The following is a 25,415-nucleotide window of genomic DNA, read 5'->3' as shown; positions in this document are numbered from 1 at the left end:
AGATAGAAAATTACTATTAAGAATCTAGATCCATATAGGTGGGACTCTCTTTAATCGACTGGTTAAACCCTGGAAAATGAAGATAGTTTTGAGATTATGCCAGGATCTTTGAACGTTTATGGCGAGGTCTTCATTAAGTGTTATAGGGCGACCAGAAGATTCGATCTAATGGTAAATAAAGCCAAAACTTAATACATTTAGATCATATTGAAGGAAATCTGGCTGAATACTTTTTGAAACAGGAATGCTGATTCTTAGGAATAGAGTGTTTCGTCTACCTGGGTTCTGAAGTAAAATCAAGGAACAATTTGTTAGGATATAAGCATAAAAATATTGTCAGCAAATCGATGTTATTTCGGTCTCTCCCAGCACATGAGAAGTAGGTTTATTGCCTTAGTACCTAAACTTAGGCTAGGCAGGACCGTCGCCCGTCCTGTCTTAACACTGGAGCAGAAACTTGATCCACAACTAAAGCTGAGAGTAGACTCCGTTTATTAGAATAGTTTACTATATTTTTATTGAGGATTGGTGGTCCTTTCTTAGAGGACCGTTAATCCTACTTTTCTGTTCAAAGAGATCATCCTTTCTCCCAGGTCTGAGATGTGGCAAGGGACCATGGCATAATGCGTACTCACAGAGGGAAGTGATCTATCTGGGCTCTGTAGTTTGACCCTCATTTTCAGCACTAGTGAGATCTCACTTAACGATCTAACCTAGCGCCAATGACGACACCAATACATGTAGCGGGCTTTGGAATGCTACTAAGGAATATAGGGATACATTTGTCCGTTTCATATATTTGTTCGTATATTATTGTATAATAAAGTAAGGGTAAGAGAAAAAAATAACTTAGTCTGTGTATATAACTACATATATTGCTGATTTACTTTAACAATGGCATTTCTGACAAAAAAAAGTTTTTATTTTATTCTGTATTTTGACATTTTTATTTGCTAGAAGACCACTATTAAAAGAAAAGGAGCGACATATTCTTCGATTATTCAGATATTTGTAATTTGATTTTAGATATAAAAGCTTTTATTTTTTTTTAGTATACAATAATTTCTTTATCTTCATGCTTAAGCATTTTAGTTTTCCATCATATTTATGTCAAATTTATTCTCATATTTATAACGAAATCTAATTAAAACCTACGTTCAAAATTAAATTATAATTTCTATGTAGTGTTTATTTAAGCAGACTAAAAATTATGAAGATTTTGTTTTATGATTCTTGTAATATTTCTAAATACCGATCTCTTAGCATTAAGTGAATCGTTCTTTATCTATTGATATGAAACAAAAGCCCTTTCGTTAATTTTTTTTTTGTTTTCATTTAAATAAGTTATTAAATAAATTATTTTTTAATATACATTTATCAAAGTTTTTATTTGATAATTTTGAGTTTTTGATGTTAATATAATATTTCAAGGAGGTATTAAAGGTATATTCATATTATTATTTGAATTCAATAAAAGTTAACTCTGATTCTAAATACAATGAAGTTTGATGAGAAAGATGTTTGTTCCTTTCAAAATTGGTATCCTACATTTAAAAAGTATACATTTAAATCAGTGTGTATACCTGTCCCTGAAGAAGTATTAGAGTATTTGAGAAAAGATGTTGTCACAATACCAACTGAAGCTACTATAGAAAAAGTTAGAAGTGAAAACATAGATGACATCACCTATTCTAACTGGGATTCTGAGAGTGAAGACGATGATGAAGTTGAAACACCTTCATTTCCACAATTCAGTGCACTGCTTAAAAGTACATTAGACAGTTTTGGTGGAAGTGCATTCATAAAAATGAATTGGAGTGCACCTACTGATGCAGCATGGGTAGCAACAAACAATTGTTTGAAGTGTAGTAATTTGCAAGATGCATATTTGCTACTTAAGTGTTCTGATAAAATTTCGAGGGATTTGATGCACTCAAATAACCATTATATTGTTATGAAAAAATGGGAAGATATCCACCCCGGTTCTGAATTTAGATGTTTTGTTATTAATAATGAACTGATTGCAATTACACAACGTAGTAAATCAGAGTTTCATAGATACATATTGTTGAACAAGTTTAATATTGTAAGTGATATAAAGACATTTTTTCAAGATATAATAAAAAATAAATTGTTGATTAATAACTTTGTGTTTGATGTATTGTGGAATTCTGGGTCTCGAATCAAACTTGTAGATATTAATACTTTGAACAGCAAAGACGTTGAGGGATACCTCTTTACTATTAATGAGGTTCTTAATCTAAAATATGATGAAGACCTTTCACCTGAGTTCAGGTTTATTGGAGAAGAAATTGGTATTCAACCTTCAAATTTATCACAACATTTTGGTCTACCAGTAGATTTGACAATGTCATCTGGCTCCAATAACCTCGTTGAACTGCTTCAAACCCAAATGGATTTGAAATCTGACGAATAATTTATCATTCTTTTCTGTATTTTTATTTAATAAACATTTTTTCCAAACATAGTTTTTTTATAGTACCATGATTGACAATATTTATGAGGACAAATCTTTGTTTAGCAGCTTATATATTCAAGCTAAACTGCATTTATTTTATATTGATATAAAAAAATTATATAGATAGTGTATAACAGATTAATGTTTTTTAAATGGAATGGTGAAATAGACTTGAAATTATTTTTAAAGAAACATGGTTTAGGCATGATTATAATTAAACATAAATTATGTGCCAGTGTATCTTTTCCACTGTTAACTTAGGTTTGTGGTTCAGGACGTGAAACATTCATTAGGCCTTATAAGAGGAGAAGATGGTCATGGGGTGCGGTCAGCAGAAAAAACACAAACAGGTCTTATAGTTATATATTAAGAGAGCCTGGTATAGTTTGACAACTTATTTCTGCACTGGAAGAATAATCACATGACCAGAAGGTCTTGAATATAAAATGACTTTAAAGGAGATCAGGTAGTGATGTCAAAGGAAGCATTTCCTTATAAAAATATAAAAAGCTGCAAAACTAAGAAATCCAAAAAAAAAAAAAATTAAAATTATGTAATTTTAATGTTTCTGACTATGCACAAGATAGGGTCATCTGGTGAAAACATATTGAGCAGACCAAGGACCATATTGGTCTGTCGTGCCAAGGAGTTAGTTAATTTTTCTGAGGAATTTTATTATTTTTCCGCATGTTGGAGAAATAAATGAACCATATCATTTTTTGTAATTTTTCTAACAAGTCAACGTAATGAAATAAAAAATGTTGGTTTCTTAAAATCATAATAAAATATCAAAAATTTAAATTTAATATTAAATGTTACCAAAAAAAGGACTATTTAAGAAAAATTAAGTAGTTCTATTTTTTCTCATCAATTTGTATTATTTTTCTATATATTTGATAGAAAATAAATCATCAATAAATGATTATTATCCAATTTTTTATGAACAGATGAATGACAAGTAAAATTTAATTATCTTATAAAACATTAACCTGAGAGTTAATATAAAATTTAAATCCCCCCCTCAAAAAAAAAAATTATAGTAAATTAATTAAGTGAAATAAGTTGTGAGATTGTCAAAAATCAATGAAAAAATGGTGTTGACATTATAAATCCTCTCATTGGTTTTAGAATCATCCTTAAGATAAAAATATTATATATCATAAACTTTTCTTTAGAGAAGCTGCCTTCATAGTAGATATTACATGTTTACTTATGGAAGGAGACATAAAAATATTTTATGCTTCTTATATTTGTTCTAGGAAGGAGAAAAATTCCTTGGTATTTGAAGCTGTCTACTCTAATTGGCTGGAATTAGTTTTCCTTACTTGCTAGGTTGTTAGGATGTTATTATGAAGAGTGTTAGTCATATTCTGTCCACAATGTTATTTCCAGGTGTTTTCTCATCTGATTAGGGTTGTTATTGTTTTGTGTTTTGGTTGGTTTTTTTTGACAATAGTTGTGTGGATTATTTTTTATGGATTATAACTGGGTTAGTGGGCTCCAGTAAAAATAATTAACAGGATATACTTTAGAAAAGTATTAATTAATAAATGGAAGGTTGTCTGGGTGCAATCAAAGAGCTAATCAAATATTATAAAAACTATTTAATAAGAGCCAAAGTTTTGGCATTTTCACTTTTGTGTTTGTATAAAGCCACAGAATGAATTGATTTTGTGCCTTTATTTCAACACGAAATGACCTGCAACATTAGCTCTTAATAACTAGTTCTTAGTTTGATACTATTTGAGTTGCTTTTTGACTGCACTCAGATCATCTTCCTTTTATTAATCACACACAATCATCTTACAATATCCTTTAGAAAAGTATCATTATGGTTTTATAATCTTTTTTCTTTAGTTATTAATTAAAGTGTTCAATTGACCGAGTGATTAAGTCCATTTCAGTTAAAATGAGATGTTATTTTTATAGATTAGATTTTCTGCTTTTTTCTTTCTGAGTGATTGATTAAATAGCCTTATTTCAATTCTCTATTTTATCAATTTTGCTTCAATAAATTAATCATTTTGATGTTTCGGACCATCCTCTTATCTTCAATATTTTGTTACATTTAAAGACCTGAAAAATGGCCAAAAGTCTCTTCTTCTTTACTTTTAATTACAGATAATTTTTCATATCACAATTTTTCTTCTTATTGCATCATGATTACTTATTTACTCCATCTTGCATTTTACTGTTCTTAATTTTTTTTTTTTCATTTATATTCTTGAATAGTTCTTTAAAGGTCATTTTTTGTATAATTTCTTATTGAAATTTTGTAATTTTTTTTAGAAAACTAACCAAAACAAATTGATAACTAACAACTGCTACTAAATATTTTTTTATTATTTTAAATTATATAGTTAATTACTCTTTAACTTTATATATTGATCTTACCGCATAGTTCATTTTGTACTGAACCATATACCCACCCCACTTGCTCATTAGGTATTAGTTAATGTTTACTAAGGTTCTTTGTTTCTACACAAACTACTTAATATCTTACAGATTAGACTTTAGGTCCAATTTGTAGTGAGAATATCATAAACTAAATGGCTCATTTAGATAATTACTAATCACATTGAAAAACTATTATAGAAGAAATGAATGAATTTTACAATTGCTAGGATAACTAAGCCCAATTGTTTTCATAGGGTCACATCTGATATAGGCAAATCCATATCCATTAATCCTCCCATGACCTCCTTACTATAGTCATTATTTATTCCTTACTAGGAATAAATAATGACTATGTACAGTAGTAAATTCTTATTGATAATTTATCTCTGCAGTGTTCAGTAAGTCAGAATCAACAACTAAATCAGTAGATCACTTAGGAAGTATTTAATCACTTGTAATCACTACCATATACACAAACCATTTATAAATGGTTTGTGTATATGGTTGTGATTAGGTGGATAATTTTTAAATAAGAAGATTTAGATATTTATGATTTTAAATAAACAAATAGGTTTTTAACTTATAATAAATGACCTGGGCAGAATAGCCTGCAAAACAAATTTTAAATTTTAATGTGAGGAAGAATTTACAATTGAACAAGACCTTGAGGATGGCTGAAATGGCCGAAACGTTGGACTGTTGAAATAAAAAGTGTTGAGACTAATAAGAATACAATTTTTGATTTATTTAATAAATAATTACCTGTCTCAAGAAATTGAAATAATATATTTAAAATGAAAATCATGTTAAAAGAATCTATTTTAATTTTACCAATCCCCCCCCCAGAAACTAAAGAAAAAAAGGACATGCTTGATCTGTTGAAATATGTACATTCAATCAATCATGACTGATAAATATATTAAATTTCTGTCAATGATATAAATGAATTGCCAGAAACTATCAGGTTATATGGTGTATTGATAATGATTATAAAATATAAAGTAAAAATTTATTTTTGAAATACCTTTAAACAAAACATCTATTTATATTTTGTTACTATAACCTAATAAGCATTATTATCAAGCAGGAAAAAAAATACAAATTTTTTGTACTAAAAATCTGAGGAATTTTCAGTCATTGTTAAAAAGATTTTCTCTGAAATATTGAGAAAAAGGACTTCTCACTCTGTCAATTTAAAGGTTTACAATTATTTTTGTTACGATGCTGATGCATTACTTGGCCATGGACATAAAATGAGAAGATGCTTGTGAGTGTGATCAGTGAAGAACACAAACAATTAAACCATATTTTATTAGTGCCAACATTTCGGCCAGAATTTAAGTCCTGCAGGACAAAAAACTAGATAACAACCATATTAGATAAAGGAAATATAGTATAATAAGGAAATATGTTATGCTGTTACATAAGTAATATTAGAAAAATAAGAATAAAAAACAGTAAGAGAATATTATTAAAATTATGAAAGAGCGAAGAAAAACAAAATAATATACATACAGAAATCCAGGAAGTAAATAGGTGTTCAAAATGAAAATTATGAAAAAAGTGAGAAATAAAACATATACATGATTAATTAAATATTTAAGTGAAATAGCATAACATTTCAAAATGATAAATATTTTTGCTCTTATTTCCCTTCCAGTATAGAGGAGCCAATATTCATGTGAACCTTTTCTCTCAATTTTGTGCCAAGAGTTTCAATTCACCAAGACTTTCCCTTTTTAATTCCCAATCTGGTTTTATACAGTATATAGGGTTTGCCTCTTGGTCTTTTCCTGTTTGTTGAACTTCTATTACTTTTCTTGGTTTTTGTTTCTGGTGTATCTTATATATATATTTCTGAATCATAGTTGATGCCTATGGATGGTGAATTTCAGTGAGGCTATGGCCAACTGCTCCCTAATTCAGCCTCTTTGTGTCACCCTTACCACTCGGTTGAGGTACTTCTTTTTTATGGTGGTTATACAGGTTATAGGTCTATCTAACATCACCCTATTCTCAGTTCCATTAAGTAGAACCGAAAGATAAACAGATGTAAAGGTAAGCTGTGAAGCTTCACCTCGTTAGTGACCTCTCTCTTGCCAATCTGATAATATGTTATATTAGCTTTTACAATTCTGCTGGACACTGTCTTGTCTATATTGTATCTAAATAAGAGAAGTCCTCTACAGTTTCAATTCCTCACTGTTACAAAATAGGTTTACATCTTCCTCCTTCCTAGAGATCACCAGAGCCCTGTTTCATAATAAAGTACAAACTAATACTATTAGTCTTGTCAATTAAACCTAATACAATTACACTGACTTTTAAAATAGTAACTTGTACTTCAGTACTTTTTAACTCCTGTAATATCACTAATAGTCCTCCCTATTATGAAAAAAAAAGTATTAGTGCAATTAACACACTGCTTCTATATTTGTATTTTGAACTAATACTATTAACTTTCATTATGAAACAGGGCCCAGGACTTTACTTTTTGCAGAGTTTATTTCTTTCCTAAGAACCACTTTTTGCCATTTATCTAGGGCCTGCTTCAGTTTCCCTTTGTCATTATGAACAAGAACAATATAGTTTACAAAGAACTCAAGTTTAGCCTGTATTAATATTTCTTTTAGTTAAATATATTCTACTTCCCAATTACAGTTCTCTATATCCTCTTACATATTTTGTAAATTTGATCGATAAATAATGTCATTCGAAAAGAAAAGATGATAAATATTTAAGATCAAAATCATACTTTTTGAGGGGTAAACAATACTTTTTTATTCACCAAATGTTTGTTCATTACATTAATCAAGATAGACTGCCAAAATTTCCACAGAAGATATGTGCTTTTTGAGAACATCTTTCCTAGAAGTTGCTCTGTTAAAATGAGTTTTATCACTCTTTAAACTGAACGCCCCAATTAATGTCAATACAATCAGGTTAACTTATCAACACACAATATTAGTAAAATTGTGTTATCCAAACGGTGAAAAATTTTACTCATTTTGTTTTAGGTGAAAATGGCTAGACTTGATGTGATGTGTATATCTGATATTAAGCTGCGGAATGAAATTGAAAGAGGTGGGTCATGAAATAGTCAATTATTGTCTAATTTTTATTTAATGTTTTTTATAATAAGTGTTTTCATCCCGTAGTTGGTTTGTTTTCAATTGAAAAAATATTGTTGATGGGAAATCAAGAACTAATGGAAATTGGAAATTTTTCAAATAATGACATAAATACACTTAAAAATATTGCTGCCAAAAGTATTCTTCCTCAGGGTTTTAGAAATGGTATATAACTTTAAAAAATAGACATAATTTTTTTGTTTTCATTATTTAAAATTGATCTTTATTTTCTTTACCAGTTTTATCTGTAGAAAATCAGCTAAAAAAGAAAGTGAAACATATCTCTTTGGATTGTCCATTAATAGATCAAATTTTAGGTAAGTATCAAAATATGTTTTGTATTTTTTTGATTCAATAGAATTCATCTCAATTTAAAAGACATAGTAAATTTAAATTAAACTATGTTTACTCTCTAGCCATGCCTCTGTAGGTTTTGCGATTTTATCTTTTTATTGAACTAAGACTATTGAAATAAAAGGAGTAATTTAGAATTTCAATCTTTTATTCGATTTTTTTATGACAAAAAACTTTAATTGATTTATTTTAATCTCTTTACTTTGTGTCCCAGGTCTTGAAAGGTCATTTTTTCATGTATCACTTCGAAGTTTCCTTCTTCCTTTGTTTAGACAATTCTAGAAGAGAAAATCGCAGAAACCATGTTATACTTAATTATTTAATATGCAATGAATTTGTTATTGGTGCTTTATACACTAGTTAATGATCTGATTGGTCCACCTATCAGTATATGTTGTTGTCATGTACCTATGATCATGTTGTATGTTGATAGTATGTATGTAAGAACATTATTTTGTTATTAGGTGGTGGACTACCTTGTCGAGGTATAACAGAGTTATCAGGAGAAAGTGGAGCAGGTAAAATTTATATGTTGCTTATAGAAGTGTAGATAGTTTCTTCAAATTATGTTACAATTTTTTTTTCTTTCTTCAGGAAAAACTCAATTCTGCCTACAATTCTCTATAACAGTACAATATCCTTCTGAATATGGTGGATTAGGTCGCAGTGCAGTCTATATCTGTACTGAGGATAAGTTCCCATCCACTCGCTTACATCAACTTTTGAAAAGTTTTCCTCGGGAAGAAGCAGCTAAAAGTTCTATTGGGACTTATCAATTTAGCGACAACATTTATGTTGATCATATAGCAAATGCTGTTTGTATAAAATTTTAATTTATCGCATATAAGACAAAAGATTTGAAATAATATAATGATAGCAATAATGGTCACTAGACAATGATTTTACAGCTGAATGAATCAGATGTAACATGTTGGTTTATTTATTTTGCAGGTTTATATACACTCAAATTTATTTCAGATGTCTGATTTGCAATTGAACATTTACAATTTCTATGCTGAGTTAAATTAATTTAAATTTAAATATGATGTGAATATATGTAAATTGAAAATAAAACAATCTCCAATAAATAAATAAAAAACTTGTTAAGAGGGTTTGTTATCAAAATTCTAAATTAGTATAAAGAATTCTTATTTAGTATCTAAAAATTTTGTGGACAGTTGTATTTTTTGAAGATGTAAGAGTAACGAACCACATCATTAATAGTTAAAAGCTGCTTCAGTATCTATATCATGGGTGGACATACATGAAAGCCATAATTCGTATTTTATAAAATCCACCAACAGATTCCCAAATTCAATTTTTTTTTTATGTCATATAATTTCATGTTCCTAAATAATAATTAAAAATATTTAAAATTTGTGTGTGATTCTTTCTATTTTTATTTCTATTCATTTCAATGTTCTTCCTTGATATTAAGTTTATTTAATTTTACTCATATAAATGATATTTACCTAATAAAACACAGATAAATACTACCGATACTTCCCTCAACTGTCTAATATGGTTCAGCCAAAAAAGTTAAACTAAAATTTTAGTGGAAGCCACCCTTGGCCCAAGAGTCACATTTATTCATCTGTGATCTGAGAAAAGACTATTTTAATGTTGCACTGTAGATACCACATACTCTATCAGCCCTAACCACCCAGACTATCTTCCTCCAAATAATACAAATACCTCAAGTCTGTAATATTGATAATATTTTGTTTTCAGGATGCCTTGAAGCAGTGTTTATATCATAGATTACCACAAATGCTCAAGAGAATCAGAGTTGGTATTATAATTATCGATTCAATAGCTGCGGTTTTTCGAGGAGATTACAATATAAATGAGTCAATTGTTCGGGCAAAAGATCTGAGGGACATAGGATTACAATTGCATAAATTATCAAGATATTTTGGTGCAGCTATTTTATGTGTCAATCAGGTAAGATTAGAAAATAATTCAAATCATCTAAATATAAATTATTTTGCATAGAAAAAATTATAAAATAAATATGTATTAAAATGTTGTCAATATAAAGAGTATATATTTTATTTAATTAACTACTAATATTGTAAGGCTGTGTGATAAATTGTATCTTTAATGTGTGATAACAGATGTTTAAGGGATACCTATCGTCAGAGACTAAACAGTTATAACAGAGAATCATATCATCACATGTATAGCTTCATCAGAGATCTTGGTTCAGTGATTTCTTTTCCTTTCTGCACTTTTCAGCAACAGCATCTTCTCTGTTTATTTCATTATTTCCTACTACCTTCATTGATCTTTTTGTTGTAAGTTTAATTAGGCAAGGATGATCTTTCATTTGTTTTGTGATAAGAAAAAAAAACTTTTTGCAGATTTCACATTTTTATAGTTTTCAAGTGTCATTCTTTCTACAAATATGCCGCTGTACAGAAAACATCATAGTCAGACCACACTTTATTTACTGATGAGGCTATTTTTGTGGATTTTGCTAGAACCAAATGCGGAATATGTGATGTGTTGTCTTTCTGAAAATTTACTTCTTCCAGTTGTTAAGTAATGTTTTTATAACCTAAATACATTGTAGTCTATAGGGTAGTAGGGTGTGAGAATAGAGCAGCAGGCAGCATATTATGTTTGGGTGTCATCCTTGATAGATGCCTGATGCTAGCCATCCCTACTCTACAGACTACCTATGCTGACCAACATAACACCAACAGTTCAAGAGTGGTATACCCAGACATCGTGAGACATACTTCACTTCAAAGAGGAAAGACAAACCACATACATATAGCACTCAAACTACTGATTGTGACAGAATTTATCTCAAGGAGGCATATCAAATTTTTTTTATAGCCTCCAGTACTGTATTAACCCCTCATTCAGAACACTGGCACCAACAGGACAGCCCAAAAGGTAGCAGACACACATAAACAGTCTCAGTCTCGACTGAGAACTACTAACTTGCTGACCACAGACATCACAAAATCTGGGGAGCCCCATCATCAGACAGCAGACTCAACCCACTTTTCCAATTTCCAGTCACATTCCTCTCCTCATTCTTTTCTTATAATGCTTTTGAAATGCAGTAAAAGAGATTCCACCCATTATTGTTGCCCCCCATTTATCAAACCCAATACACCCATGGGGCTTAGAAGAAAAACAATGGAAAAGATAATTTCAACAATTGTTTAATTAAGATTAAATTTATGATTCTTAAGACAATTGTAATGTCATGGATTTGAACATGAGAAAAATATTTAACAAATATATATCATCCTTTGATAGCTTGAGGCAGCAATTCATAAATTAACTTAGTTTTTTAGAGGAAGGGACATGAAAATAAAGCGAATGCTGTTGTCATAATTTTTATGAATCTCCTTAATATAAGAAAACTATTCACTCACCTAACAGTCTCATTGACTCACTTTTGTGTTTATTAAGTAGTTTATTGTAAGAAGGCATTTAATATATTGTTCTTTCTGGGCAATTAAGTATTAAGTATAGCCTTCTTACTTAATTGCCTAGAAAGAAAAAGCAGACAAATTTTGTTTTGTTTTCTTGATGGTTAACCTTCAGTTAAATATTTCAAAATGTTTTACTTTACTTTTGGTTCATCAAGAAATCCCCAGATGTGTATTTTTTTTCTCTTTCCATTTTGCAAATCACACACTGTGATGATTATCTGTAATTTATAGAATTTTTTTTTAAATATTTTAATTTTTACATTATAAAGTATAATATCAACATACTATATCAAAATATTTCTATGTTGAAGGTTACAGATGCTCTAGACACTGGGAAGACATTGCCTTGTCTAGGATTAGCATGGGCCAATCTCGTAACGACTAAACTTCAAGTCAGGTTGTCACCATGTAGGGAGCGGACTTTCCACATAATTAGTTCTCCTAATTTACCCTCGGCTTCTATACCATACAAAATAACAACATCTGGAATAGTTACTTAACACAATTAAATATGTGTTTATATTATTTTAAATATATTTTGTGATAAATTAGGAATGTATTAAATACTAAGAATTGAGAGGTCTATTTTCCTTAATTAACTGAACTAGAAATGGTCGATCAGTTTCAGGTATATTATTTGATTAAGAATGGTTTACCAAATCTAAAGATCTATCTAAGTAAGAAGATAACTTCCAATTACTTCTTATATGGGATTGAATGAACCACTGGTAGCCCTAAAAGTTGGAAAATTCTGACCATATGTCTTATGTTCAGTAAAATATTTTAAAAAAAAAAGATGTATTGAGAAGAAAAATAGATTTTCAAAATTTAATTAAAAGAGCAGCAGAAAATTTTGTATGATTTCTATTAATTTGTTTTGACATTTTTTTGTTTAAAAATCTTCATCTCTACATAAAAATTTGTAAATTTCATTTTGTTTGTAAAAATTTTAATTTATAGACAATTATTCTTATTTTTATTGTTTATCGTTCAGTTATTCTTATAAATCAGTTTTGTATTTTATTTGGTCACTAGCCCTAGTTTTAATATACTGTATTTATGTATTTTAATATATTGTATTTATGTATTATAAAATAATGTTTTCATTATATATAATAAAAAAGATTATCTTTCATAATTTTTTATGATTTTGATAATCCTATTTAATTTTAAACAAATCCCTAAAATTATTTGAATTTCATATTTCAATATATATTTTTTTAATTTTATTTGACGGTAAGAAAAAATGTATATTCTAAGATATGTGTAAGGAAATCTTAAAAAGTAGAAAAACAGTTATTTTGAATAATTTTATAAAATAGTGTGAATGATAACATATAAATTTAAAGGATTTTTCCAAATTGAATCAGACCCGCATATTTATTTCAGCTGCGGGTTCAGGAAAAGATTTTCCAAAACAAATTGTGTAAATAAATAAGAATTAAACGGCGTTGATGACCAAGGAGGTTTACGCTATTAAAAAAAATAGAATGAACAAACAAAAATAAATTGTTTAAAAATAAATTAGAGAAAATTGCTGCTTTTTAAAAATCTCTGGATGAGAAGCCAACCAAAAAATACATAGTTGATCTAAATCTTTGGTTACCAACTGGTGTTCCGCAAGAGCCTTGGAGGGTTCAGCAACATATTTTGTGTGGCATTATTGTCAGAACTGTTTTATTGTTTACCTTTTGTGATTTTTGAGTCTTAGTTGAAAGATTTTAACAAGAAAATCCACTGTAAAAGTGCCACAAAAAAGCAATCAACCTAATTTTCGGATATTCCCCCATGGGGAACAAGTCGGGGATGGTTGTGGTCCACAGACTTCAGGTTTGGAGAACCAAAACAGTTGTTTAAGACTAGGTTCAAATTTCATCAACTTAACATTAGTAATACAATGAATTGGATGGAATGTGACTCTTAACTAAAATATTAGTGTTCTTAATGATTTCAAAGTTACCTGCTGCATAGATATCTTTGAAGTTTCATTAAAAACCAGTTATAAAGTTTAAGAGAGTGATAGGACCTTGGGAATATAATATAGATACAACAATATATTTTATAGATTAATTCTTTGTAATAAGAATCTAATTAAAATGAGTAATTTTAATAAAAAAATCATCTTAAACATTAGTTTTATTGAACTTATTCAGCAGAATGCAATACCCTTTTAAAAACATTCTGGTGTGATGCAAGTCAAATGACTTTCAGTTACTATCCTTCTTTCATGTATAGATGAGCAAGTGAATGTAGAAACTAATACTGTCATAATCATGAAAATATGAAAACAAATAAAAATTCAATTTATTCATGGATTTTTCACTTTTTTAAAATTATCTTGTAAGACTTTATATATTAGACATTAATTTTTCTAAAATCTTAGGGTTTATAAATATACATTACTACTCTTATTCATGTAAAATTTGTTTTCTACCTGGAAAAATGTTCCGCCTTCAATTAATTATAATATTCTTTAATAGTTATTATTTATCCATTTTTTTTTGTGTTATCACTACAAACAATGAGAGATGGTTAACTATTTTAAATAAAGAAAGCTAAAGGTACTTTAAAGGAATATATGTTATAAATTCCCCATTTAAACTTTCTTAGACTATTTCAATGCTGATATTAAATATCATTTAATTGTAGATTGATAAAACAAGTTCAATCGTAACCATTAGAGCCATTTATATATATATATAAAGTAATAAAACCAATGAAGTAGAGGGGAATTTCCCATAAACTGATTTTGCCAAAAAAGTTGCAGTAATACATCAGAGATCAACCTACTTTAAATAAATAATTTTAGTTTCGTACAACTTTGCTGATCTAATAGGCAGACTATATTACGATATTTGGGTACAATACCGATATCAGGACCTTAAAACGTGGAAATCTGTAGGAAATGGATTCAAAATTATTGAGGTTATAATATAGATATAAGGACATATGATTATATGTCATATACACATAAGAAAAGTAAAAGTAATACGTAGATGAATAAAAAATTAAACTCGGAGAATATTTTATAATAATACACAGAGCTATTTATCCATAATACTCATTAAAGTTAGTAGGGAAACAAGAATTAACAATAAACAAAATACAACTGAAAAATATATTTAACGTAAGCAACAACAATATAATATAATAATGTCTATTTACTATATACATTATTATAGAACAAATTTGGATTAGTTATTTATTATTATTATCAAATTACAAAGTAAAAGTTCATTTGAAACTGAATTTATTGGCTATGAATATACGAGTTATTGAAAATAAATGAAAAATGGATTTTATTAACTTAAATTACTTAATAAAAGTAAATAAAGCTTTATAATTAGAATCAAGTTAATTATCATAAAGTTTAGTTGATGAATTGATTTAACAAAGAAGATAAAGATTAAAGAATGACAATTTTTGTGAACAACTCGATTATAGTTTCATAAATAACTCGTATATTCATAATCATTAATATACTTTTATGTAAAAATATATTTTATTTTATTCATACATATAAATGTAAATGTATGAGGCATTGAGCATAAGCTTAGTCAACATAAACGTTAACTATTTAATTCTTCAACTTTATAAAAAACATAACTTCTTCAAAATACAAAAAAAATAAAATAAAAATCATTTGAAGGGTTTTTATACGAGTTTAGCTCACACAACCATACTCAATGCCCATTAATATTAATTACAAGGAATTATTGTAAACTAATTATATACATCATCCATGTTTTAAAAAAAAATCTCACTAAAAACTGAAAGTTTTGTCTTTTACTAAAAATTTCTCTGAGTAAAGGATACAAATCAAAATATTTCTTTTCAATTAATGAGTAAAATGCAAAACCTGGGAATTAGAAAAATGGTAGAGGCATATTATACATATATGCTTTATAAATACAAAAGTAAAACAACATAATTTTATAGTATCTTGGTAATATACACCCCCTTATCCTCATATAATATGTTTTGGCTATGTACAAATGAGCGAGGAACTAAAACAATAACGTAACAGCGATAAAGAGTAAGTCAAACATTTAGTGCTTTAAAATGACTACAAAGCCAAAAATAAAAGTGCTATTAGAATATCACATACAATAATAATATATATATTAAATATGAAATACATAATTATCCAAGCTAACAGATTTTATGGTCCGATGAATATTACTGTTTTTAATTAATCATTAGTAATATGGTTTGATAAAGTATCATTGGGTAAAATAAGATGAAAAACAAAAGGTATATATATGTATGTATATGTATATATATATAAGTATATATATAATTTTAATAAGATATAGTGATGTTCCAACACCTAATCTGTTAGATGGGGCGATCCACAAAAATTAATTATAACGCATGGGGAGAGGCTGGCGGTTCACCTCCATTTCCCTGGGAATTAAAAATAAATCATTTAATTAAAAAACAGACTGAGAATTTTATTAATTAGATATAATAATGAGAATTAGTATGTAAATAATTAATCCTTTCTGTGCTTTCATCACAACATTTGCGATTGGTCAGATTCTCTAAGATGGCAGACATTACCTCTTCTATTTGATTCTCAGTAAAATTAGGTGTATTTAATACAATACATATCCAGGATGAAAAAGGCACAAATGAAAAAGTTAGTTTCAGATAGAAATAATATTATATTTAAAGTGATTACCATAGAAGGAAGACCTTTTGCCTCTTTTCTCTTCCACAACAGATTGAAACTAGATTAACTGATGCATCTAATGTTTTATTCTAATGTTTGAGGTTTACTAGCTGAGGCAAAAAAAAAAAAAAAGTGCTCATAATAACAATTTTGAGATGTGTTCAATCATTCTGGAAGTGTATTATTAAATAATTTTTTAAAATATTTTACAACAATAATATGCTGTAAATAACATTAAATGGAAATGTAATTTAATTATATCTTTAAGAACTAAAAATATATATATTCTCAGACATATAGAGTAAAACGTCAGATGAAATTGTAAATGTAAATGAAAATCATTACTTCATTAGTCATTTGATCAAACTTTAAACTTTAAATATAAGATTCTGGAAAGTAGCTATGACTGTGATTAACATCTTTGAGCAGTGTCTTCGATATAGAGAGATCATGGAAAATTGTTGTGTTCCTCGACAACTCTCCAGGGCCTCGAGTGGCAATGAGGAGAATATTAACAAGTCCATCAATTTCATTAAAGCCATCAGAGATTATTTACTCTGATATGAATCTGATTTGTGTATAAAAAATCATCATTAAATAAGTAATTTACTGATTAATAATTAACCAAATGATTTTTTTTAGCAACAAGGGCAATGATAAACATCCATAGTCTATAAATTCAAACAATAAAAAATAAGAGATAGAGTTTGGTTTAAAGAAAAAAAGGATAAAATGCAAGCATGCTCCCTAAACTACAGACAAAAATAATACCTCTAGGTCAAATGGATTTTTTAGTAAAGGGTTTTTAAATACATAAGATAAAAAAGTAAATTAGATGAGATTGAACTTCTCCCTCACACTGCTTACAGTCCCGATGTTGCACCTTACTACAATCATCAGTTTAAAATGGAGTTTCAGAATATTTTCAATCAAACCGACAGAGTGGCGTAGAGATGAAATCTTTAGCCTTAAAATGATAATAAACCGAAGAATCAAAAATTATATATTTTGAGTACTTAAAAGAGAGCAATACATGGCATACATAGCAATACACGACTCAAAATATTATATCATTTTAATTATGCTATTTGAAGGATGTGATAATTTGAGTCCTTCCTAAAACATTATATGCAATCACTATGTATATATATTGTTAAAAATGAAGATATTATCAATCTGGAGATGAAAATGTTATAAATTTTCAACCAGACAAGTTAGTTTTTAATCCTAAAAAAAAAATAGAGGATGAGTCGAGCTATAAAAGGAAGTCTAATCTAGTGTTAATGAAATTGGGGTGAATTATCGAATAAGATGAGAGATTATTCGACAGGGTAGTCCACCTATGGATTTGCCCCTGCCTGCTTACCTAAGAAAGTTAATCGAAAATGATAAAGGCACTGCTGGGTTAATGAAATTTTCAATGCAACCGATAGGTAATATGCAATTTGTCAATTTTGTATTTGACAAGTGAGGATTTAAATAAACAGAGAAAAAAAAGGTGTTTCCACCTAGAAGAGTTCTTAATATCGAGCTCTTGCATTGAACATCAGTGATCTTGATACCAAACAGACCAGTATTAAAAAAAAACAACATATACCTCTACTATTAGATCTTGGAGACTGCAGTGAATACAGGCATACTTTTTCTCAACTGAGGTAATAAAAAGAAGCGATGTAGTCAGCTTCATGCCCAATAGCCAAGATTATTCCTAAAAGGACCAGGTACCTACTTTATAAAGGTTGGGTGATTCCTGGATTGAGCAACGACCACAGAGTAGATCTACTACTGACGTATCAGGAATCAAAGTTTCTGTTCATATCCAAAACTGAACCCAGACTATATACTACATCAGTAATCTGAATCCAGAAGGATATTAAGTCCTTAACAAAACTTTTGTTGTAATTAGGTAACAAGCAAAGTAAAATAAGAACTGAAGAATAAAATGAACCTGTTGAGGACTTGAGGAAGCCAAGCAAAATCTTTATCCTCACACTAATTTCAATGACTCAAAGTTTTAAAAACTAATACTAATATTAAAAGCATTTTTTAATTTTAAAAAAGTTAGGACTAATATATTCAAAGATTAATAACTTTATTTATTTATTTACTAATTCATTTTGAGTCTAGTAATTACTGAAATTATGAAAATTATCGTAGTAGACTAAACCTTATTCAACTAATGTGATAGTGAAAAACTCTATGGGTTAGAAACAAATATACATACTTTTTAAAAAAACCATTGAGACAGTTCAATTTTAAGATTGAAATTAAATAACGATCAATAAATAATCAATGACAAATAACAAAGATTTGAAAATAGAATTAAGAAATCATTAGGAGCAAGTATTAACTCAAAAGAACAAGGTCTCAAAGACAGTTTAGTGATGGGTAGACACCAGATATATTGGGAGGAATATTAATTTGTCCTGTTTTATTGGTTACTTTATCTTATGTTTCAGTATCAGCTTAATAGTTAAAATTGGTACAAAAGTGGCTTGTAATGCACTTGTAAACAACCTTATTTTCAAAGATTTTACTAGGTGTGGTTTAGTAGTCTTCACACTTCAGCAAGTCAATGCTATGGATTCAAAGCGTCATATAAATGGATTCGGTCAAGGTTTTAATAAAATTGCTGCTGTATGGTTAATGGTGAACAGTGGCACATCAGAAAAAAAAAAATCAATTTGAAATATTCTACAAATAGACTCTGGTCACTTTTTGATAATCCCTGTCTATAGTAATATTTTTGAAACACATCAATTCCAAAATATAACAACATTATTTGTTTGTTAGATATGTCAGTATTAAAACAAAGGAGCAAAATAAAGGCTTTAACTCTAATATAGGTCACAAGCATATTCATGCTTTGATGTATGTGGTACCGACACAATAATTAATCAAATACTATTTCCTAATAACAAACCCATTATAGAAAACAAAATCACACTCAAACATTCCCTCTAATGAGACAACTTCAAAACAATGAAGAGATTGTGAGAAGTAAATAGGATCTAATGGAATTCAGGAATAATACTTAAAATAAAAAAATAAAAAACTATAAAGTTACAGAGTTGTAATAACAAATCTGATCTTAACTTTGCCATTTAATAAGGTTCTTGGACCATAAAATTAGAATCTAGGATAAAACTTTGTAACAAATAAAAATGACAAACCTGAACAAAATATATCAGGTAATGACCAAAATATATCAGGTAATGACAAAAAAAGCAAAATATTTCTGATCCTTCTTCACCAATTAAATATTAAATAAGATAAAAAGAAGAAATAACTGCATTCAATATAGATAATAAAAAAAAAAATATCAACCTACATTTCCACTGTTGTTTGGCTTAACATCCTTTTCACGATTCCGAATTGATGAAGGGCGCATGAAATATAGCAAAAAAGCTACTACCATCCAGCACAGAGTCATCATCATAAATCCATCATCATTTCTTGGCTGATCTGAGTAATATTATCTCAAATAAAACTACTTTTAATGCCAATATAAATAAAGAAAAAAACATGAGTTGTACTTACTTGGTTGAAAGCACTCGATATCATTGCACTGAGACTGCGACTGTCTCAACTGGAACAAATTAATAAATAAAAATAAAAACTCAATTATTTTAACTACTAAGAGAGTTGAATATTAAGATATTTAACAGCTACTGACCAGTAACAGAAGCCTCCTCATAGCCATTTCATGGCTCCATATGTTTTCACAAAGATCCATACCATCATCAGACATTTTAGTTGATTCCTGAAGAAGTAAGGAAACAATTACATTATTAGGTCATCATGTCACAACTAAATATGTCCTAACACAGGATATCTTTAATCGATAATTGTTCTAGATGTATCAATAAGGGCAGAATTACTATATTTTCAATAGAAATTAAGTAGTTTACAAAGAAATTTCTGGTTATAAATGGTTATATTTTTCATTATATTAGTTGAACATACAGTATGGTAGGTATCATTGAGGTTAAAAAAAACTTTAAGTTAAACTTACTGTTAGATAAACACAAATCAACTAAATGCACAAATCAGTATTGACAACGAAGCGAGACTATGTTACGATAAAAATTAGAGAATCAACCTTGTATTGGTATTTACTGTTTACCTCACAGCTGACAAAACTACAGACTTGTTAGAATCCCATTGGTGACCAGCCAGCCAATCAACTTCCACGGAGTAGCGAAAGGAATTTAAATTAGGATACGGATTAGAAAGATTAACTTATTTTAAATCCTTTCTTTATCACAATCTATAAACAATAAACTTTTATGAAAAATTAAAAAAAAAAAAATATGATATAGATATACTACTTCAATTTAATGATATAATAAAAAAATATCGTCAGCCTGATTTTTAGAGAAACGAAATTAGGGAAATAAACATTTGCAATCTAATCTTCCTTTATGTATTACCTTGACTAATATCAATAAATTAGTTTTACTCAATAATTTACAACAATAGAATTAATTTGTGTACGGTTTGAAATAGCTCGGTAAATCAACAGTTGTTACATGCATAGTAGTGATCACAAAAGATAATTAAATAAATATTATTCTTAAAATTTCTACTGCAAACAGTGTTAGTCACTCCAGTTTCTAAAACATTAGTTTTAGCATTTCTGGAACTATAGTAATAAAATAACAGAATAAACGATTCTACCACGCTTCCTAAATAATGTTTCAATTATCGGAGAAAACATTTAAATTCAGCTTTAATTATACACTATTTTTCATTTGGAAGGTTTAATTTTTTATGCCATTTTGTGCCAAGTTGTGAAAAAAATTCTTTCTACAACTTCCCCACTATACACATAATGTAACTTTATCAACGTTTTGAGGCTCTTCCGCTATCTTCAGGACGATCCGTCTGAAATTCCACCATCCTATGAAATATAAATGGTATTTTGCTTTTTGGCGATTTTAAGTATTTTTTAAAGCATATTAGTAATTATTTTTAAATGTACAATATCAGAACATAGCGTGACAATTTAACGATTTTAATCTAGTAAACGGGAAACGGATGTAAGATTCCGAATAGTTACGGTCCTCAAATTAAATCCGATGCTGTATAAAGTCTTGACTCAGAAACAGGGCACAAATTTATATAAATTCTAAATATCGCTTTAAAATTGAAGAAGCGAAAGGTATGTCTGTATATACGGTCTGTGGCCGTCCTCCAAGTTAGAGACGGAGCCTTTTAAATTGTTTTATAAAAAAACTTTCGGTTATAAACAACATTCTAGTACACATCGTTAATTTATTTAATAATTGAAAATTAAGAAACTATGAAAATAAAACAAAAATAGTTTTCAGCTCACATTGTAGGTTTTCATCAGGGCTGTTCTGATGGGTGGAGATCTACCCAATGGACATATATATTGTCCACTGTGGATAAATAATTTTAGGTCCATTGCTGAGTTCATCTCTCATCACAACAGCCAAAATGAAGTCCTTTTTTGTGGGTCAAAACGTCTGGAATCAATAAATAGTTGAAAATCATTTATAATCCAAGCTACCTCCTTCTGGAATTTCTTTCCCTAACTCATCCACATAACCTCTTCATAAAGCTCATTTAAACATAAATTATTTCTCTACAGCCTCAACTATTAATCTACTTCAAATCTGACAAAATAAAACAAGAATTGTAATTTTTATATATTCAATTTATAAATTTTTAATATCTGATAGTCAATTATTTTATTGTTATGTTATAGGTATTTATAAATATCAAGCTGGAAACTTCAGCACTTATGTTTGTTTTTTTACTATTTTTATTATATAGTTTTAGACCATTATAATAAACCAGACAATCGAATTTAATGTACATTCAGTGTAATTATTCTTAGAGGACTTAACGTCACATAACACAGAGTAAAATCATTTCATTTTATCTATATAAAATAAAAATTAAACATTCAAAAAGGTACTTTTCTTGATTTTTAATTAGCAACATCATGAATTAATTATTAAAAGTTTATTTATTTAAATAAATCACTGATAAAGAGCTCAATTTTGAAACTACTTTCTTGAAGCAATTGTACTTCTCAGTTTATCTTCGATTTGTTTGAATATATTTTAACTAACAGATATAAGGGTCAATGGGCCTCCTATGGGATAATGGTGGCACTAGTCAGGAAAACTATTGAAGGGGCTATTGTTTCCTCACTTTTTATAAAGTGATGGTAAACTCTATAATTTCTCAACAATTTTATTCGGAGTGCCTTGTTTGAGGTACCTGTATTATTCCCTGAAATTAACTAAAACTAACCTCTCTAAATAGCGCAAATAACCAATTTGAGTAATGTTTTGCCACTATTTTTGTAGTTTGAAGTAGGTTCTCAAATATATACTTTTCCTACTTTTAGAGTTTTTAAATTATGGAGGGAGGATGATACTCTCCCTATATACCCCCCGGTAAGATGTCTCTGTAAACAAATACCAATATCAAATATAATTTAGAAAGCGGAAAGATATAGGCATACCTAGCACAGCGAGGCCACTTTGATTTTCAACTGTAATTATTCTTAAAATTTGGCAATTTTTACTTTCACTTACAAATTCAAAAGTATTCGCACACCTGCTTTCAATACAATAAAATAAAAATTATTCTATTATTTGCAGTAAGTTAGATAAATAAAATCATTTGATATTATGAACCACATATAATTGGATTATAAATAAATAATTCGAAATAATCAACCAGTAACGTGAGTCAAAAGTACTCATTATTTTTATTAGATTCAATTCATTAATAATTACAAATTAGTGGGGCTTACTTTGACTCAAAATACATTGAAGGCACTCTGACATTGAATCAACTAATCTTCGCGTCGAAAACAATGACATTGGGGACAAAAGGAACTTTTTCCTTTTTCCTTGTCCTCGGTAATAAAACGTTTTAAATTATATGAATTACAAACAATAGATTTTCTAACTTGATCCTTCTGATAAGTTTGCAGTTGTTCAATGCAGTATAGGAATGCCCTCTCTATACTGCATTGTTTTGGACCAAACGTCCCTCTCTTTACTAGCTCTCTCCTGCTCCAATCCAGCTCTCGGTTCCTGAATGCGTCTTACTTTTTCTAATGTAATTTTATCTTTTCCAAAAATGTTCAGCCCTTACTGGAAAATTTATTTTTAAAATGTCAACATATTTTATATGATGGGCATCACGTCAATTCCATACACTATTGAACCTTATCCACCTCAGATTATTTTTCCAATTTTGCACGGATGTTGTAAAGATAGATTGTATAGACTTTGAAGGATGGGCGTAGCATAGGGGAGCAGAGGGGGGGGGGGAGAAGGAGGGAGAGCTCCAAGATTTTTAGGACCCAAGAAAAAAAAGAAAGAAAACAGTGAACTTATTTGACAGATGATTTCTTTCGGGAGACATGCTATAATTAGGAAGGTAAGGTAACATTGTTGAGTAAACTTCTTCACGGATCACAAGATCACAGCCACACCTTTGAAGGGACAAGATAGACGTCGATTCTTCGGTAAAAAAGGTAAGATTTAATAAGCAAAATTATTCTTCATATACTTATCTCTAGAAATAATGGGTGAAATAAATAAAAAAGAACATTTTTTAGATTCCATTCTACCTATTATAACTTACAGTTTGCCATTTTAATAATTTCAGAATATTTTTCGAAAATAAATTAACAAAGGCAAAGGTGTTAAATATTTTTACCAGCAATCCCAGAAGGCTGATGGTATCATAGCAAACCTCTTCATCACCTCTTGTACTTTTGTATTTATAGTATGTATTTGTGTACAATAATTAAGTTTATGCTTGATTTTCAAGTACTATTTACAATAATTTATTGTGATTATAGGGAATAAAAATTTTAAAAGTAATGGTTGATTTTTTATTTTACTTTTTTCTCTCAAAAAGAGTATATTTTCGAATTTATCCTTTGAATCGGTTTTATTGATGTGAATCACATGGCAAAATAAAAATTTGGGACGAAAATGGCTTCAATATTAAAAAAATGAAAAAGCTCAATTTTCATGAATTCAATTCATTTTTTACATAATTGAATTACAGAAATGTTAATATTAAAATTTTCCTGAAAGTAAACATAGCCCAGAATAATAACATTATATTATAATATGAATAATAATTTATTTTATAAACTGGGAGATTATTTTATTTCCGCAAGTTTCTGAATCTATTGAGAATGTTTGAATATAGTTTTGGGAATGAATGAAACGTCTTAGTTGACTTCTTTGATAGAAAATGCTTTTTTAAAAACATTCTTTTCCAGCATACCTTCATGCATAGTCTTCATGGTAATGCTTTCTGGCGCCCATTCTAAAAGTAGAACTGGGGTTCGGATTTACTTTGTCTTTAAAGACAGAAACGAACTGCCAGTATTTTGCTGGTACTATTGATTCACAGAGCTCCGAACTTCATTTCAAGTGCTTTGCCCATATTCTGTGGCAATAGTACATGAGCCGGAAAGAAAAAAAAAACAGTTATTTCACCCTAAATTTGATTACTTTAATCAAAATTACGTATAAATTGATGGGCCTGCCAAGTATAGGTAGGGAGAATAAAAATTGCGGCTGTTTCAAAACGTTAAAAAAAATTAATTTTTCATTCGGAACTCTATAACTTTAAAACTACCAACAACACGAGAAAATTTTTTAAAGTAGAGTAAATTTGCTAAAACGTGAGCCCTAATAGAGCTATTTACGTTCAATAGTTTCCGAGATATAGCTTTTTAAAAAGAAATTTTTCATAAAAAATGTACTGAAAAACAGTAGTTAATGAATTTATTTTGAGAAATCTATAACTCAGGAACTATGTGACGTATAGATGTCTATTAGTACTCTAATTAAAGCTAGTTAAATTTACTATAAGATAGTTTATAACGTTTATGTTTGTAGGAGTGGTAG

The 25,415-nt window shown here is 28.7% G+C and overlaps 3 protein-coding genes across 5 annotated transcripts; 2 read left to right on the top strand and 1 right to left on the bottom strand.

Moving 5' to 3' along the window:
• Positions 1-1,297: 1,297 nt before the first annotated feature.
• Positions 1,298-12,843, top strand: spn-B (spindle B). Of its 2 annotated transcripts, none has more exons than XM_014416886.2 (8): positions 1,298-1,443; positions 7,894-7,960; positions 8,035-8,172; positions 8,247-8,324; positions 8,826-8,879; positions 8,956-9,176; positions 10,093-10,305; positions 12,128-12,843. In XM_014416886.2, the coding sequence occupies exons 2-8, from the start codon at positions 7,900-7,902 to the stop codon at positions 12,314-12,316; spliced, it is 954 nt and encodes a 317-aa protein (XP_014272372.1). In that variant the 5' UTR covers positions 1,298-1,443; positions 7,894-7,899; the 3' UTR covers positions 12,317-12,843. The 2 variants fall into 2 exon arrangements, with proteins under 2 accessions (XP_014272372.1, XP_014272363.1); XM_014416877.3 differs by lacking the exon at positions 1,298-1,443 and adding an exon at positions 5,977-7,818.
• Positions 1,437-2,484, top strand: LOC106678120 (translation initiation factor eIF2 assembly protein). Its single transcript, XM_024361076.2, has one exon. It carries the CDS (start codon positions 1,499-1,501, stop codon positions 2,435-2,437), a length of 939 nt encoding a protein of 312 aa, XP_024216844.1. The 5' UTR covers positions 1,437-1,498; the 3' UTR covers positions 2,438-2,484.
• A 2,077-nt stretch (positions 12,844-14,920) lies between the features above and the next one.
• LOC106678380 (small integral membrane protein 14) lies at positions 14,921-20,685 on the bottom strand. Of its 2 annotated transcripts, none has more exons than XM_014416867.3 (5): positions 20,618-20,685; positions 20,168-20,254; positions 20,032-20,080; positions 19,823-19,956; positions 14,921-16,223 (listed from the first exon to the last, which is right to left on the bottom strand). In XM_014416867.3, the coding sequence occupies exons 2-5, from the start codon at positions 20,240-20,242 to the stop codon at positions 16,182-16,184; spliced, it is 300 nt and encodes a 99-aa protein (XP_014272353.1). In that variant the 5' UTR covers positions 20,243-20,254; positions 20,618-20,685; the 3' UTR covers positions 14,921-16,181. The 2 variants fall into 2 exon arrangements, with proteins under 2 accessions (XP_014272353.1, XP_014272347.1); XM_014416861.2 differs by having other exon boundaries at positions 20,507-20,663.
• Positions 20,686-25,415: the final 4,730 nt, after the last annotated feature.

Source organism: Halyomorpha halys, unplaced genomic scaffold (genome assembly GCF_000696795.3).
Source record: "Halyomorpha halys isolate HHAL.00 unplaced genomic scaffold, Hhal_1.1 Scaffold10.1, whole genome shotgun sequence".
Taxonomy (NCBI): domain Eukaryota; kingdom Metazoa; phylum Arthropoda; class Insecta; order Hemiptera; family Pentatomidae; genus Halyomorpha; species Halyomorpha halys.
Note: the sequence above shows the minus strand (reverse complement) of the source record. Positions and strands in the feature narration are given on the sequence as shown.